This window comes from Tachyglossus aculeatus, chromosome 5 (assembly GCF_015852505.1).
Source record: "Tachyglossus aculeatus isolate mTacAcu1 chromosome 5, mTacAcu1.pri, whole genome shotgun sequence".
NCBI lineage: Eukaryota > Metazoa > Chordata > Mammalia > Monotremata > Tachyglossidae > Tachyglossus > Tachyglossus aculeatus.
In genome coordinates this window covers 68914416-68929926 of record NC_052070.1, presented here as the reverse complement: position 1 = coordinate 68929926, position 15511 = coordinate 68914416, and the positions used below count along the sequence as shown (strand labels likewise).

Here is a 15511-nt window from a genome sequence, read left to right as displayed (position 1 = left end):
CAAAAGGAGGTGGGATGGGGTGGCAGGACATGGGGCATTCACCCCCATGTCAGACATCATAGGGGATTTAGAGAAAATGATAGTAATGAGGCCAAGGAAAAGAGCATGTTGACCGAGTGTTTGAGGGGAAGAAAATGGATGTACAGCTCTGTTCCTAGCAGCAAGAGAATGGACCAATTAGAATGATCCAATTTCTGCCAAGAAATTAGTCACATTTCACCTCTTGCATCAAAGAAGTTCATGATTTTTTCCTTCAAATCCCTGTGCTTGTAGAAAACATTTACCTGCTAAAATGAATTTCTTCCCTTTCTTTCAGGCAAAAAATACGATTTTAACATTACCATCCAAAAAGTTGACTGCTGTCATTCTTGATGGAAATAAAAAAAATGTTGTTATTTCCTCTCTATCCCACCCCCAGCCCCAACATTTTTTGAAACACCGTTGGTCTCTGTCAGAAAAAGAGCACGGGAGAACTCTCCAGTTATGCTCTAACACACTGCATTCATTTACCCGAGCGTTATCACTAGACGTCAGTCCAATGATGTGGGCTCAGCCACACTTACTCTGTTATCACATGGAAACGGACATTCCTTTTCTGAATGAGGCCCGAAAGCAATGAGGGTAGCTGGAGAATTACCCAAATGCCAAGTTGCAGCATAACGCAGGTTGGGCAGGACCCAAAACATACCAGGGAGTTCTCACCCAATTGAAAGGATATGCCTTTCTAGTCTCCAAAGAGATTAAGCCCAAGGTTCGGGATTGCTCTCGATGATTCAGTGTCAAGGATCGATAGGTCAGCCCAGCACTTGGCTTGTGGAGATTTTTCAGCAGGACTGAGGGGCCCACGAGAACCATTTCCAACCTTTACCTCTCGTCCACTGACCTCGGATATGAGTCTCAGGAGAACAGCTTGACTTTGCTTACATTACATTCAATTAAACATTTCACGTGAGAATTATTGCTTTCACCTGTCTTTTCCTGTTGCATTAGGGTGAGCTACTTCCCTTTCCTTTTTAATAGGGGCTCTGAGATTGGCTTAAAAGGCTCTGTCAATAAACGAGCTGCAGAGTTCCAACTCAATTTTGTGTTCCATGGGGAAAGGTATTTTCGATCCTAGCCCAGCCTCTAGTGGATGAGTCTCCACATGGCAACATGCTTGAAGTCAGCGGGTAAAGTCTGATGGGAGAGAGGTCCAGGTATTAATAATGATGATTGTGGTTTTTGTTACAGTGCTTTCTCTCTTACAAGCACTGCAGTAAGTGTTGGGGTAGACACAAGACAATCACGTCGGACAAAGACTCACAATGAGGCTCACAGTCTACGTACTAGAGAAAATAGGATCTTGGCTTCTGTTTGGGATAAGGCCTCTTCACAACCCACAGGGGGCTTTCCGAGAAAGGATTAGCTTACCGCCAATTCCTCTATTTCCCCTAAAAGTAATTTTTTAAAAATGTCTGTCTCCCCTTCTAGACTGTGAGCTCCTTAAGGACAGGGAACTTGTCTACCAATGGGTCTGCGAGTCAGAAGGGCCTGGGTCTAATTCGGCTCCACAACTTGTCTGCTGTGTGACCTTGGGCAAGTCACTTCACTTTTCTGTGCCTCAGTTACCTCATCTGTAAAATGGGGATTAAGACCATGAGCCCTTATGTGTTACATGGACTGGGTCTAACCTGATTATCTTGTATCTACCCCAATGCTTAGTACAGTGCCTGACAAATAGTAAGCACTAAACAAATACCATTAAAAAAACCCAACAAAACTCTAGGGTATTGTTCTCTCCCAAATGTCTAGTACAGTGCTCAGCACACAGTAAGAACTCACTAAATACCAGATTGATTGACTGATTTACAGCAATCAACACCATTTTTTAATGCATCACCCTATCTACATCTCTTGACTTCCCTTGGTCTCTCTTTTTCCTTACCTCCTCCTTGAATGACTTTTCCTAGGATTTCTTTTTTCAGGAGGCATCAGTTTTGGAGGAGTGATCTTGCACTAGTGATGCTGCCGCGTTATGCAAGCTGGGGGCAACAATGGATGGGGCTCCTACAGGAAAAACAGTTTGGCCTACTGGATAGAGCACAGGCTTGGGAGGTAGAAGGACCTGGTTCTAATCCCACCTCCACCACCTGTCTGCTATGTAACCTTAGGCAAGTCACTTAACTTCTCTGTGCTGCAGTTCCCACATTTGTAAAATGGGGATTAAGACTGTGAACCCCACGTGGGACATGGACTCTGTCCAACTTAGATTGTATCTACCCCAGTGCTTATTAAAGTGCCTTAAGTAAACTGCCCAGCACATAGTAAGTGCTTAACAAATACTATAAAAAAAGAAAAGAAGCCTGCAACTACATCCTTAGGCATCCTCTGCCCCCTGGCATGGAATGGAATGGCATGTTTGAGACCAGTTTCTTCTGTCCATCTCCCTTACCATTTCTTGTGCTGTTACAGCAATGGCTTTGGAATATTTAACCACGGTGGTTTGATAGTCAACAAATGTTCCCTTGGGCTCTGGAGGTGTGCCTTCATCCAGCTGGGGAGAGAGAAAAGGAATGGAAGTCACTGGGGGTTAAGAAGAGATGAAAAGAAAACCTGTATACAAAACATTTGTGTAATAAAATATGAGGAAATCCATTAAAATGCTAGTAAGTAATAAAGTATGCTCTCCTCCAAACTTTACAATAGTTGTCCATTTCTCTCTGCATTGAGCAGACACTCCTGGCACTCTCCCCTCTAGACTGTAAGCTCACTGTGGCCAATAAACATACCCCGTGGGACAACTGGAACACCTTGTAACCTCCCCAGCGCTTAGAACAGTGCTTTGCACATAGTAAGCGCTTAATAAATGCCATTATTATTATTATTATATCTACCAAACCTACTGACTTGTACTCTCCCAAGCACTTAGTACAGTGCCCTGCACACAATCAGCACTCAACAAATATCACTGATGATGAAAGAGACATTCACTCATAATCATATCAAGATGCCTAAGGACGTCGGGAAGAGATTGCATGAACAAGGAAAACCGTCGCAACCAGATTTACGTTATGTACTTAAAGTCTGTGGAACTGAAGCTTAATTTGTTCCCAGAGTCAGATGTAAAGCACTGTACGGAGGGGGAAAAAAGGGCACTAGGCATAAATGATTACCTGGGATTCATTATAAAAATATCAGGCACTTTGCAAATAACTGTACTTTACTATGACATATGTCCCCATCAATATTGATGACAAACTGATTGAGACAAAATTATAAATTCTGGAAACGAAACAATATAACTTTGCAATGGTTTTGCTATACAGAAAATGGGACTGTTTCCCAATTTGCTCTCCCTAAGACTCAACACGAAGCCCAAAAACAAAAGTTGCATGTTAAGGCTCTTCACAATGAAAGGTTAGGTTGAAAACGAAAAGTAGACATACTTTTACACCTCTTATTTAGTCAGGTTCTCCCTACAGTGTAAGCTCTTTGTGGGCAGGGAATATGTCTGTTATACTGTACTCTCCCAAGTGCTTAGTACAGTGCTCTGTAGAAGGTAAGCGCTCAATAAATATGATTGACTGATTGAAGCAGAACTTTCAGGTTGGTGATTCTCAGTGAATGTTGGTTACAAATTAGAAAATAGAAGTAGACAAAAAAATATAATGTGGACTTTCTAGAACAGACACCCAATTTTTATGAATAAAAATGACAAAAAGTGTACTTGAACCATGTAAAATCCAACTAGCTGCTAAAGCTCAATTAGGTTCCAGAATCACAAGGCAGTAGAATGTCCTATATTCATTGTAATCTCATTTCTTCTAGTTTGTTACTTTCTTCTAAACAAAGTTCATACTATTAACAATTCAAGGTTCTCAGCTACAAAAACGTAGTGACAAAAAAGTCTATATTCTTATTCCTTGTCTCTCAGGAGCTTAAAGTACTTTGAAATACATTAGTTATCATCTGAATCCTCACTCTTTAAAGTGCAGAATCTTCATATTTGCACATATTGAACTATGAAGAAAAGATTTTATCTCGGTATTGTTAAGTAGCTTGTGAAGACAAGAGGACTATTCAACTAGGAAAGGCTGTGGAAAATTTTAAATTATTTTGCTCTGGAAATGGGAGCTCTCTGGGTGGTACACACACTTTCAAAGGAAGAAAAGATATATTTCCATTTTCTTTTATCAATAATCTGTACTATAACATCCAATACCCTCCCAAGGTACATCCCACAGCGTGTTCCTAGCCTTGCAGCCAAATACATTTGAGCCCCCTATCTCTTTGTAAACCGAGTACACTTATTGGCTGGCTTTTGGGGAGAAGGTTACATTCAATTTTTCTCCAGCTGAACAAATGGAAGTCTGAGAAACAACCGTGGGAAGGTAATCCAGGGCTCTGATTGGAAACATATGTTCCAGGACTCTCAATGGAATCCTAATAACCCAGTGGAAAACTATTTTATCTGGAACATGTGAAATACTGCATAATGTTTAAGGATAATTATTCTCATTATTGAGCTATCCAGTTTCAGGCTACACTCATTTCTTAGTTTGACAAACCAATCTTGCTAAATCAGCAATTAAAGATTGTTCATCATCCTTAAAATCATATTACAGCCCTCCAACAGAAAATTCCAGAAAGGCTTAAGATAAGCTTGTACGAATAATTTTTTAGTTGTGGGACTGTAGACTGGCCAGGCATTGTAAAATGGGGATAGGATACCAGTCCTTCCTATCTCGTAAGATCTAGAGCCCCATTTGGAAGAGGTACTGGAAACATTTTTTTTGCATCTATCCTAGCATTTGGTGCAGTGCTTTAACCCATAGTAAGCATTTAATAACTCCTCTAGACCATATATTCCTTGTGGGCATGGAAAATGTCTACCAAATCTACTACACTATAATCTCCCAAGCACTCAGTACAGTCTTCTGCATCCAGTAAGCACTCAATAAATTCCACTGACTGACTGATTGATTAATCAACAGTTCACCAAAAATAGAACGGGCTCTATCACGCCAATAAACAGGAAACAAAAATCAAGATGCTCAAACAAGTTGGTAGGTTGTCTGTGATTCACCTTGCTCATGGCTTCTGCGATTGCATCTACCATTCCGCCCACCATGCCTACTTCACTGGCAGCTTCATTCAGGGTGACCATAATGTCATCCACAGCTTCCTTCATCAACTGGGCTGCCTCAGTGATGGCATCGTGGGTGTGCTGGGCCTAAAAGGAAAAGCAGAAAAGAGAGGGTATTAATAATAATAATGATGATGATGCTATTCGCTAAGCACTTACTATGTGCCAAGCACTGCTCTAAGCACTGGGGTAGATACAAGGTCATCAGGTTGTCCCACGTGGGGCCCACAGTCTTAATCCCCATTTTACAGATGAGGTAACTGAGGCACAGAGAAGTGAAACGGCTTGTCCGAGGTCACACAGTAGACAAGTGGTGGAGCCGGGATTAGAATCCATGTCCTCTGACTCCCAAGCCCGAGCTCTTTCCACAAAGCCACACTGTTTAGTCATCTCTGGGACTGAGAAAAATATCCAAGCTCAGATTCCACTGTCATTTTGTTAAGGATAACCTCAGGGCCACCGCAGATCCCGTGCCAAACTCACGGAAGGTTTGTGAGAAGAAATGTGATTGATCCAGGCTGTTCCCCATGATAATACTCTTTCAGGGTATGACCATTGAATTTTAATGCTGGTTACTTATGGTGTGCTCAATAATGCTGCAAAGTTTACCTTGGGTTATGTCTCGCTTGAAATATTTGAGCATGTGATTACAGCTTATTTCAATTTAACAGTGATAACAGCATATCTGTTTTCTAGACTGTGAGCCCACTGTTGGGTAGGGACCGTCTCTATATGTTGCCAACTTGTACTTCCCAAGCGCTTAGTACAGTGCTCTGCACACAGTAAGAGCTCAATAAATGCGATTGAATGAATGAATGTTAGCTCTGAGATACCTTTTTGCTGCCTACCTGTCACCTGTCTACCTGTTTTGCTTTGTTGTCTGTCTTCCCCTTCTAGACTGTGAGCCTGTTGTTGGGTAGGGACCGTCTCTATATGTTGCTGACTTGTACTTCCCAAGCACTTAGTACAGTGCTCTGCACACAGTAAGCGCTCATAAATACAATTGAATGAATGAATGCTGAATAGAATGTTGAAATGTAACACACTGAAAGGTCAGTATTTACACAGGAACACCTAAAAAATAATTCAAAATATTTTAATTGCTACATTTACATTGATATTAGGTCATGTGAATATATGTGTGTATATATATACACACACATACGTATGCATAAATATACACATACAGTTGCTCACTGTGGGCAGGGAATGTGCCTGTTATATTGTAGTCTCCCAAGTGCTTAGTGCAATGCTCTATACACAGTGAGTGCTCAATAAACACTACTGACTGTTAAAAAGTAACATAGAGCTTAAAATGCTTTTGGTCAATTTTTTAGCTCTTAGGTTTACATTAATGCTATTTACATGATTTCCTATGGGAATTCTTCACTCAGGGCTTTTTTGCTTAAACATTTTCATGGACCAAATTAAGAGTAATAACTGGGTAAAGCAATATTAAAGGAAAACCGCATATAAACAAATTTATGTCAAAAACTGTTGCCGTGTGACTCCACGTTTCCTCAAGAGTTACAATTCTTTTTTTCATGACAGCATAAAAATGTTTTCTGTTGCAAAAACTGCAGAACTAAAACGACAAGAAGCATTTTTACAAAAAATAGAGAATGCATAAGTTACTAGATTGCTGAGCATGGATCCTATGCAAACTATACCCCTAACTAGCAAATAAGGGGGAAGAACTATTCTCTTCATCCATCACAGAGAGATATTAAATTTGCTCTCTACCCATCTTAGGGAGATGTAATGAGGTTGACAGGTAAAGTTTACAGTTCAGAAGAACAGAAAAACTACTCGTATTAATACATCTTTTAATCTCCTGGAAAATCAATTGTAGCAAGAACTGGAATTCTAACAGCACTTAGAACAGTGTTTGATGCATGGTGCCTAGCAAATACCATGATAATACTAATGAACTAAAAGGGTGAGGGTTTTTTTTTTAAAAAAAAAAACATACAATTTATCCAACCAGGATTCACTAGATTAGAAACAAAGAAATTCCCTAGTGATCAATTTGGAGCGATTAGAAAGTTATCATCTGGCCCATCATTTTGTTATCCAACAAGCCTCTCAATTAACTGTGTCCATATATCAGTAAATTTGACAAAGGAGATAGAAAGGTCATAATACTTGTACCAGAGGAAGCTGTGCAGGAAGAAGAGATCAATTGGCTCAGGAAGCAACTGATTAAATTATGACAGGGAGAGCAAGTGATATCGGATGACAATGAAAATGGCTGTCAAGGAGGGCAACCATCAAATTGTTGCTCCAAGCCCTCCTTGCTGACAGTTGTCAGTCAACCAATGGTATTTATTGACCACAAGTCTAAGCATGGGAGAGAACAACAAAGACAGAATACTAAATTGGATAATCCAATCACTAATGATGTGTGCTCCTGAAACATGAGATATATGCCTATAGATATATCTGTCATATACCCATCCCAGTTCTTAGTACAGTGCCTGGCACATAGTAAGTGCTTAACAAATACCATAATTATTACATATATATATATATGATATATATGTACATATACACACACACACACACATAATCCTAGGTATGCTATATATTTATATACATACAAACACGTGCATACACACATGTACACATATATACATCCTATATAGAAATATGTAGATATATGCATGGAAATATGCAGATAAATTGCTTTATTTTGTTAAACCTAATGTTAAAAATCAAGTTAAAATAATGATGATAATAACAATATTGGTATATGTTAAGCACTTACTATGTGCCAAGCACTGTTCTAAGCATTGGGGTAGATATAAGGTAATCAGGTTGCCCCACATGGGGCTCACAGTCTTAATCCCCATTTTACAGATGAAGGAACTGAGGCACAGAGAAGTGAATCGCCCAAAGTCACACAGCTGAGGCTCTCCATCACCTCGCCCCCTCCTACCTCACCTCCCTTCTCTCCTTCTCCAGCCCAGCCCGCACCCTCCGCTCCTCTGCCGCTAATCTCCTCACCGTGCCTCGTTCTCGCCTGTCCCGCCGTCGACCCCCGGCCCACGTCATCCCACTGGCCTGGAATGTCCTCCCTCCGCACATCCACCAAGCTAGCTCTCTTCCTCCCTTCAAAGCCCTATTGAGAGCTCACTTCCTCCAGGAGGCCTTCCCAGACTGAGCCCCCTCCTTCCTTTCCTCGTCCTCCCCCTTCCCATCCCCCCCGCCTTACCTCCTTCCCCTCCCCACAGCACCTGTATATATGTATAATATGTTTGTACGTATTTATTACTCTATTTATTTGTACATATTTATTCTATTTATTTTATATTGTTAATATGGGTTGTTTTGTTGTCTTTCTCCTCCTTCTAGACTGTGAACCCACTGTTGGTTAGGGACCATCTCTATATGTTGCCAACTTGTACTTCCCAAGTGCTTAGTACAGTACTCTGCACACAGTAAGCACTCCATAAATACAACTGAATGAATGAATGACATGTGAGGTAGTCGGGAATTAGAAACCATGACCTCTGACTCCTAAGCCCGTGCTCTTACCACTAAACCACGCTGCTTCTCTATACATTATAGTACAGTATTCTAGGCACCAAATTCCTAAAGCACTGCTTTAGCACATGTCAAACTAAATTAAAGCATATAGTGAGTTTGGAAGTAGGCGCGATATTAGTGGTAACAAAAAATGCTGGGGTGAGTGTGACCCTCTTAACCAACAGTAAGAGAAGAAAAAAAAGCACAGGACTGGGCTGAGCACTAGCCAAATTTAGAGCTTATGAGTCTAAGTTCATGGCAACAGGAAAGTATGAAAGAGAGAAATTTGAAAACCTGAAGGGCAATTCTGCTTTTACTTCAGAAAAAAAAAAGGCAGAAATGTTCCATTTTCAAAGGCTGCAACTTGGGATAAGGAGAATGAGACTCTTAATGGCAAAAACCTGGGTGAACCCCAGATGAGAGATTTGGACCAAGTAATGATTGCAGAGGGAAGGTTGTAATGGTTCCCAGCAAGTCACAGGAGCCAATGAGGAGAATTGATATCCATCAGATCAGGATGGCATACATACAACACCCACATACAGAAAACACTGAATTTCATCTATGTCTGAAAAAGACCTTAAGGTACTTTCATTTAAAAAATGCAGCAGGTAACAATAAAACAATATAATAGCATTTTTTGACTCAAACACTACACATGTAACTTCAACTGAGCTACTAGATTCTTAATTAGGTGTGTAGAAAGAGAATACTTTTCCAGAGAAGAAACCCATTTCACAGTTAGAACGACTAAAACCCAATTGAGCCTGTTTGATGATAAATGACATGATAATAATAATAATGGTATTTGTTAAGCGCTCACTATGTGCCAAGCACAGTTTTAAGTGCTGGGGTAGTTAGAAGGTAATCAGATTGTCCTGCATGAGGCTCACAATATTAATCCCCATTTTACAGATGAGGGAACTGAGGCACAGAGAAGTGAAGTGACTTCCCCAAGGTCACACAGCAGACAAGTGGCGGAACGGGGATTAGAACCCACGTCCTCTGACTCCCAAGCCCATGCCGTTTCCACTAAGCCATCATATGCTACATGAACGTGCTAACAAATATTAAGATTCAGAAGAGAGGGTAGGCAAAAAAGCACAAAGCAAAAATTATGATGATTCCAGTTAAGTAGCTCAACATAATGGATTGTTAAATTGTCTGGATCTCGCATTTAGGAAGTACAGGAACTCTGTCTACGAATGTCCAGAGGTGGTACTTTGGCCACGTCCGGAAAGATAATAATAATAATAATAATGGTATTTATTAAGCGCTTACTATGTGCAAAGCACTGTTCTAAGCGCTGGGGTGATACAAGGTGATCAGGTTGTCCCATGTGGGGCTCACAGTCTTAATCCCCATTTTACAGATGAGGGAACTGAGGCACAGAGAGGTTAAGTGACTTGCCCAAAGTCACACAGCTGACAAGTGGCAGAGCAGGGATATGAACCCATGACCTCTGACTCCAAAGCCCGGGCTCTTTCCACTGAGCCACGCTGCTTCTCAACTTTGACAACTTTGGGGATTTCTACTATGCTAGAGGAAATCAGATCTCCAAACAGTATGATCAAATGCTTTGACCAGGGATTTGACACTGTTGTCATTTTACAGCTAGGGCAAAGACCGAGCTTTTAGGAGGTAGAGAGATGGTAAATGTCTGTGCTATTAATTTTATATATTATGATGTACAAAGATGACAGCCATCACAGACTCCTGGCATAGACCTCCTCTTGAGACTCACTGCCAAATAAATGGGGCCACCTGTGTTCATTCAGCAACATGGCCATAAGCAGAAGAGCTGAATGCAAACAGCTAGAAAGATTAACGTAACTGCTGAGCAGAACAAGGTCTTAGCCTCTTCCTAAGGGGCACGGAAAGCGAATGTTGACAGGGAGACCACGGTGCTTGGTTCTAGGATTACCTGACAATGGAAAAAATGATCCAACAGACAAGCACAGGATATCCTTCTACTCAAAACAATAACCTCCACCTGGTCCACTGCTACACTCTTGTATGCACTGGACAACAGCTCTGGTTTCAGGGAATTCTGGATAAGCCCAGAAGAAAAACCCACGGTTAGCACTGATTAAGTTTTTGTAAAGGGCAAAACTTTTCAACACCGCTAGCAGAAACCTGACGACAGACCGATGCTTAAAAAACCTCATACCCATGTCAAATCCACATGACCAAGGGGAAGTGCTGATTGAGGTGGTAGAAGCTGGAATGATGGAGAACTGTGTTTCATCCTTGGCAATCCTCATTTGAACCAAAGATAGAACTCTTGACAGGATGAGACTGATTTGCAATTAATCACATGCCTTATTTTATGGCTAAGACATAAAGAGCTATTAGATTCGACAGAGATTTTATAGACAGTGAGGGATGGAGGGGGGTATTCAACTCAAGACTCCATTTGGGCTTAAATTACTGAAAGCTGGTCTTAATGGTGTGGTTAACTGAAAACACTAAAGGAGAGTGCCTCTGTGGTCAATGTCACACAGAAAATAATAAGTTGCATGAACAACTTGAAACAAAAAAGAGAAATAATTCTGAGATGCAGTTATTAAATGAGCTGGCTCTCTGAATTTGTCTTACCCACTGAATGATTGACAAGTTTCCAGAAATGGGATGGCTTCTTCAACTGTAACAACTGATGAGATCTAAAATCTGTAGATTAGTAGGTGTCTATTCCAGAAACACTCCTGCCTTTCAAAGTGCACAAAATACCTTTGGGATTCTGACGGGGAAATGGCTAATTTACAGTTGATTTAAATATGAACTAAGTCAACTGGCTCTGAAAAGAGTATGCAACGGAATGTACTGTCACTATGGAAATTTAATGCAAAATATTTTTTAGTGTTTCACCTGAGGGAAAGTACCAGTTAGCCTGCAAGCCCTCAGATAACTGGGAAAGGAAGAGTTTTAATATTTGATTTACCCAATTTTCTGAATCCAAATAAATGTGTGCAATAACCCAACATGGCCCTGCTGAATCAGAAAGAACATTTTAAAATCATGATACATACTTGCAAAATCACTTGCTTTCCCATAGATCCAAAGGTAGCACTGGATGGCTAAAGTTTTACAGACTGACAATTGAACACATGAACACCCAGGCCAATCCCATCAAAGAACAGCACAGAGGTAGGCGCATTAGTATGACATGATAGCACTAGGATAGTAACATGGAAAGTGTTTGCTTATTCCAGGCACTGCATTCTGAAAACTTTCAATGTAGCAAAAAAGGCCATGGAAGCCATTATTTCCAATCTAAACAGGTTGTGGATGGGTTACAATCTCCTTATTTTTTCCACAATTATCTTTTTAAGAGAATGCTACATGACTTTAGTTTACAGGTGTGCAAGGGCTCGGGTCATCTACAGAGAAGCAGCGTGGCTCAGTGGAAGGAGCACAGGTTTGGGCGTCAGAGGTCATGGGTTCAAATCCCAGCTCTGCCGCTTGTCAGCTGTATGACCTTGGGCAAGCCACTTAACTTCTCTGTGCCTCAATTACCTCATCTGTAAAATGGGGATTAAGACTGTGAGCCCCATGTGGGACAACCTGATCACCTTGTATCCCCCCAGCACTTAGAACAGTGCTTCATACATAGTAAGCGCTTAATAAATACCATCATTATTATCTATAGCAGTCCTTGCATCTGTTTCAACCAAGTTGCTTGGAACACCCAGTTTTCCATATGCCAAATACATATGAAAACAGAGAAATGGGCAGGAGTTTGGGTAAAAAAAGGTAATTTTAAGCTTAGAGCAGACACATATATACGCATTTCTGAGGAACTGCGGTTTCAGTCACAGAAAACCGTTTTAGTTTGCGGCTCCCATTTCCCAGATATGTTATTATATGAGACAAATGACTGCCTTTATAAGAAACAAGCAGCTCAGGTATGTGTCCTAGTGGAAATAGCACAGAACTGGGAGTCGAAGCCCAGAGTTCTTATTCCAAGTCTACTACTGACCAGCTGTGTGACCTTGGACAAGTCAATAAACCTCTATGGGATTTTTTCTTCATTTGTAAAATTGGGATAATTTAGCTTGTGAGTCCTGGGTGGGATAGGAACTTTATCTGATCTCATAATCTTGTATATGCCACACACAGTGTTTAATAAAAACTTCTGTTATTATTTTTTCCAAGTCAATGGGACTCACTAATGTCTTGAGAGGAAAAAACTCCCTGCCAGAATGCTCATCATAAGCAAAAGTTATCCATTTGATTGCTCAAATGCTACTTGAAAAGGCAAGATAGGAGATATGCTCTGGCTTAGTGGGAACAGTTGAGTTGATGAGAGGGGTGAGAAGCAAAGTGGTCTAGTGGATAGAGCATGAGCACGGAAGTCAAAAGGATCTGGGTTCTAAACCTGGCTCTGCCACTTGTCTGCTGTGTGCCCTTGGGCAAGTCACTTTAACTTCTCTGTGCCTCAGTTACCTCATTTGTAAAATGGGGATTAATCAATCTGTTGTATTTATTGCATGCTTACTATGTGCAGAGCACTGTACTAAGCACTTGGGAACAGTACAATATAACAGACACATTCCCCACCCACAACAAGCTTACAGTCTAGAGGGGGAGACAGACATTAATATAAATACATTATGGATAAGCACACAAGTGCTGTGGGGCTGGGAAGGGGGATGAATGAAGGGAACAAGTCAGGGCAATGCAGAAGGGAGTGAAAGAAAAGGAAAAGAGGGCCTAGTCCAGGAAGGCCTCTTGGAGGAGATATGCCTTCAATAAGCTTAGAAGGGGAGAGGGGTAAGACTCTGAAGGGGGACTAAGTCTGTGAGCCCCATGTGGGACATGGACTGTGTCCAACCTGATCAGCTTGTATCTACCCTTGTGCTTAGTACGGTGCCTGGCACATAGTAAGCACATAAAAAATACCATTAAAAAATGTGACTACAGGTTGGATTTGAATGTTACACTTTTAATAGCAGTCTGGCTCTGCCACTTGTCTTCTGCATGCCCTTGGGCAAATCACCTAACTTCCCTGGGCCTAAGTTTCCTTAACTATAAAAATGGGAAGAAGATACCTGTCTGTCTCCGCTTTAAACTGTGATCCCAATGTGCAGCTAAGACTGTGTCCAAGATACTTACTCTATAGCTATCCCAGCACCTACTACAGTGCTGGGATGTAAATGTTTAACAAATATTACAATCACTATTATTAGCACAACAACTTACTCCTAGGATGATGGTCATTTCACCCAGCCAAGACTCTCATAAACATTGAAACCCTAACCTATTCACCATGATGTTAGGGGAGATGAGAAGAACCTGACTTTCTATCATGTCTCTCGACTTGAAATTTCCCTTCTCTTTTGGAAAACAATACCCAGTGCTCTGAGCAAGAAAACATATGATGTAAAAATGATGAGCTCTTCAATTTGGCACTGATATACACAGCTTGAAGTCCTGCCTCAGGGCCATTTCTTTATGGGCAGTAACTTGTATCAAGCACGCCCCTTCATCCTCTTCTGGCATGGGTTCTGCGTTGGTCATTGTTGGCTCTGTATCATATAACAATGCTTCAGTTGTAGTAATAGACCCAGTGAGATCAAACGCAAATGACTGGCATGGACTACTCTTCAAGGATGGGAGAATGGGAGGAGTGGCATAGTGCATAGAACATGGGCCTGGGAGTTGGAAAGTCATGGGTTCTAAATTGGCTCTGCCATTTGTCTGCAGTGTGACCTTGAGCAAGTCATTTCACTTCTTGGTCTTGGTTACCTCATCTGCAAAACAGGGATTGAAACCGTAAGCCCTATGTGGGACAGAAACAGTGTCCATCTTGATTTGCCTGTATCCACCCCAGCACTTAATACACTGCCTAGCACTTAAATGCCACTATTCCTCTTCTTCTTGGAGTCATCTGCTAATCCTTTTGGCTCTCCTGATGAGCCTTTGGTCAGGTCTGTTGCAAACTCCCATAACTTTGCACAAATCAGAAAAGGGTCATCTGATGTCTGTGCTAAGAGCCCCAAGTAATATTCCAGTAAGTATTTTCCCAATCTATAAGCATGCCTGCCAGGCTCTGCCAATTGTTAAACAGGAGAGGCTTTGCAACTGTAGGGAAATGCTAGTTGTGATCCAGATATAAGGGCTGTGTGACCTCTAGACAGCTATCTGAGGAGCTGGACAAGCATTCATTCGTGAGGGCTTTCCCTGCTGAAATGGAGTGGAACTGTAGATTCATTTATTCATTCATTCAACCATATTTATTGAGCACTTACTGCATACAGAGCACTGTACTAAGCACTTGGAAAGTACAATTTGGCAGAATTGAAGATGGATTATTGGTACCTTTCTCTTGAACCCTGTTTGTGCTGCCATTGGAAAATATTCAAAATATTAATTGTTGCCCTACTTCATTCATTCAATCGTATTTATTGAGAGCTTACTGTGTGCAGTGCACTGTACTAAGCATTGGGAGAGTACAATACAACAATAAGCAGACACATTCCCTGCCCACAACAAGCTTACAGTCTAGAGAGAGGGAGACAGACATTAAAATAAATAAATAAATTACATAGTGCTGTGAGACTGGGAGGGACGGTGAATGAAGGGAGCAAGTCAGGGCGATGCAGAAGAGAGTGGGAGAAGAGGAAAGAGGGCTTAGTCACGGAAGGCTTCTTGGAGGAGATGTGCCTTCCATAAGGCTTTGAAGGGGTTTGGGTGGGGGGGAATAATTGTTTGTTGGGTTTGAGGAGGGAGGGCGTTCCAGGCCAGATGCAGGATGCAGGCTAGGGGTCGGTGGCAAGATAGACTACTAGATCAAGGCACAGTAAGAAAGCTAGCATTAGAGAAGTGAAGTGTGTGGGTTGGGTTGTAGTAGGAGAG

The 15511-nt window shown here is 41.3% G+C and overlaps 1 protein-coding gene across 2 annotated transcripts in view; it reads right to left on the bottom strand.

The window, feature by feature from the left end:
- The window catches only part of TLN2 (talin 2), a 664294-nt gene that overhangs the window by 79799 nt on the left and 568984 nt on the right, over nucleotides 1-15511 (bottom strand). For both annotated transcript variants that reach the window (XM_038746479.1, XM_038746480.1), the window contains 2 exons: nucleotides 5066-5212; nucleotides 2432-2533 (listed from right to left, as the gene is read on the bottom strand). In XM_038746479.1, the coding sequence (XP_038602407.1) occupies nucleotides 2432-2533; nucleotides 5066-5212 (249 nt within the window). The remainder of the gene's footprint in view (nucleotides 1-2431; nucleotides 2534-5065; nucleotides 5213-15511) is intronic.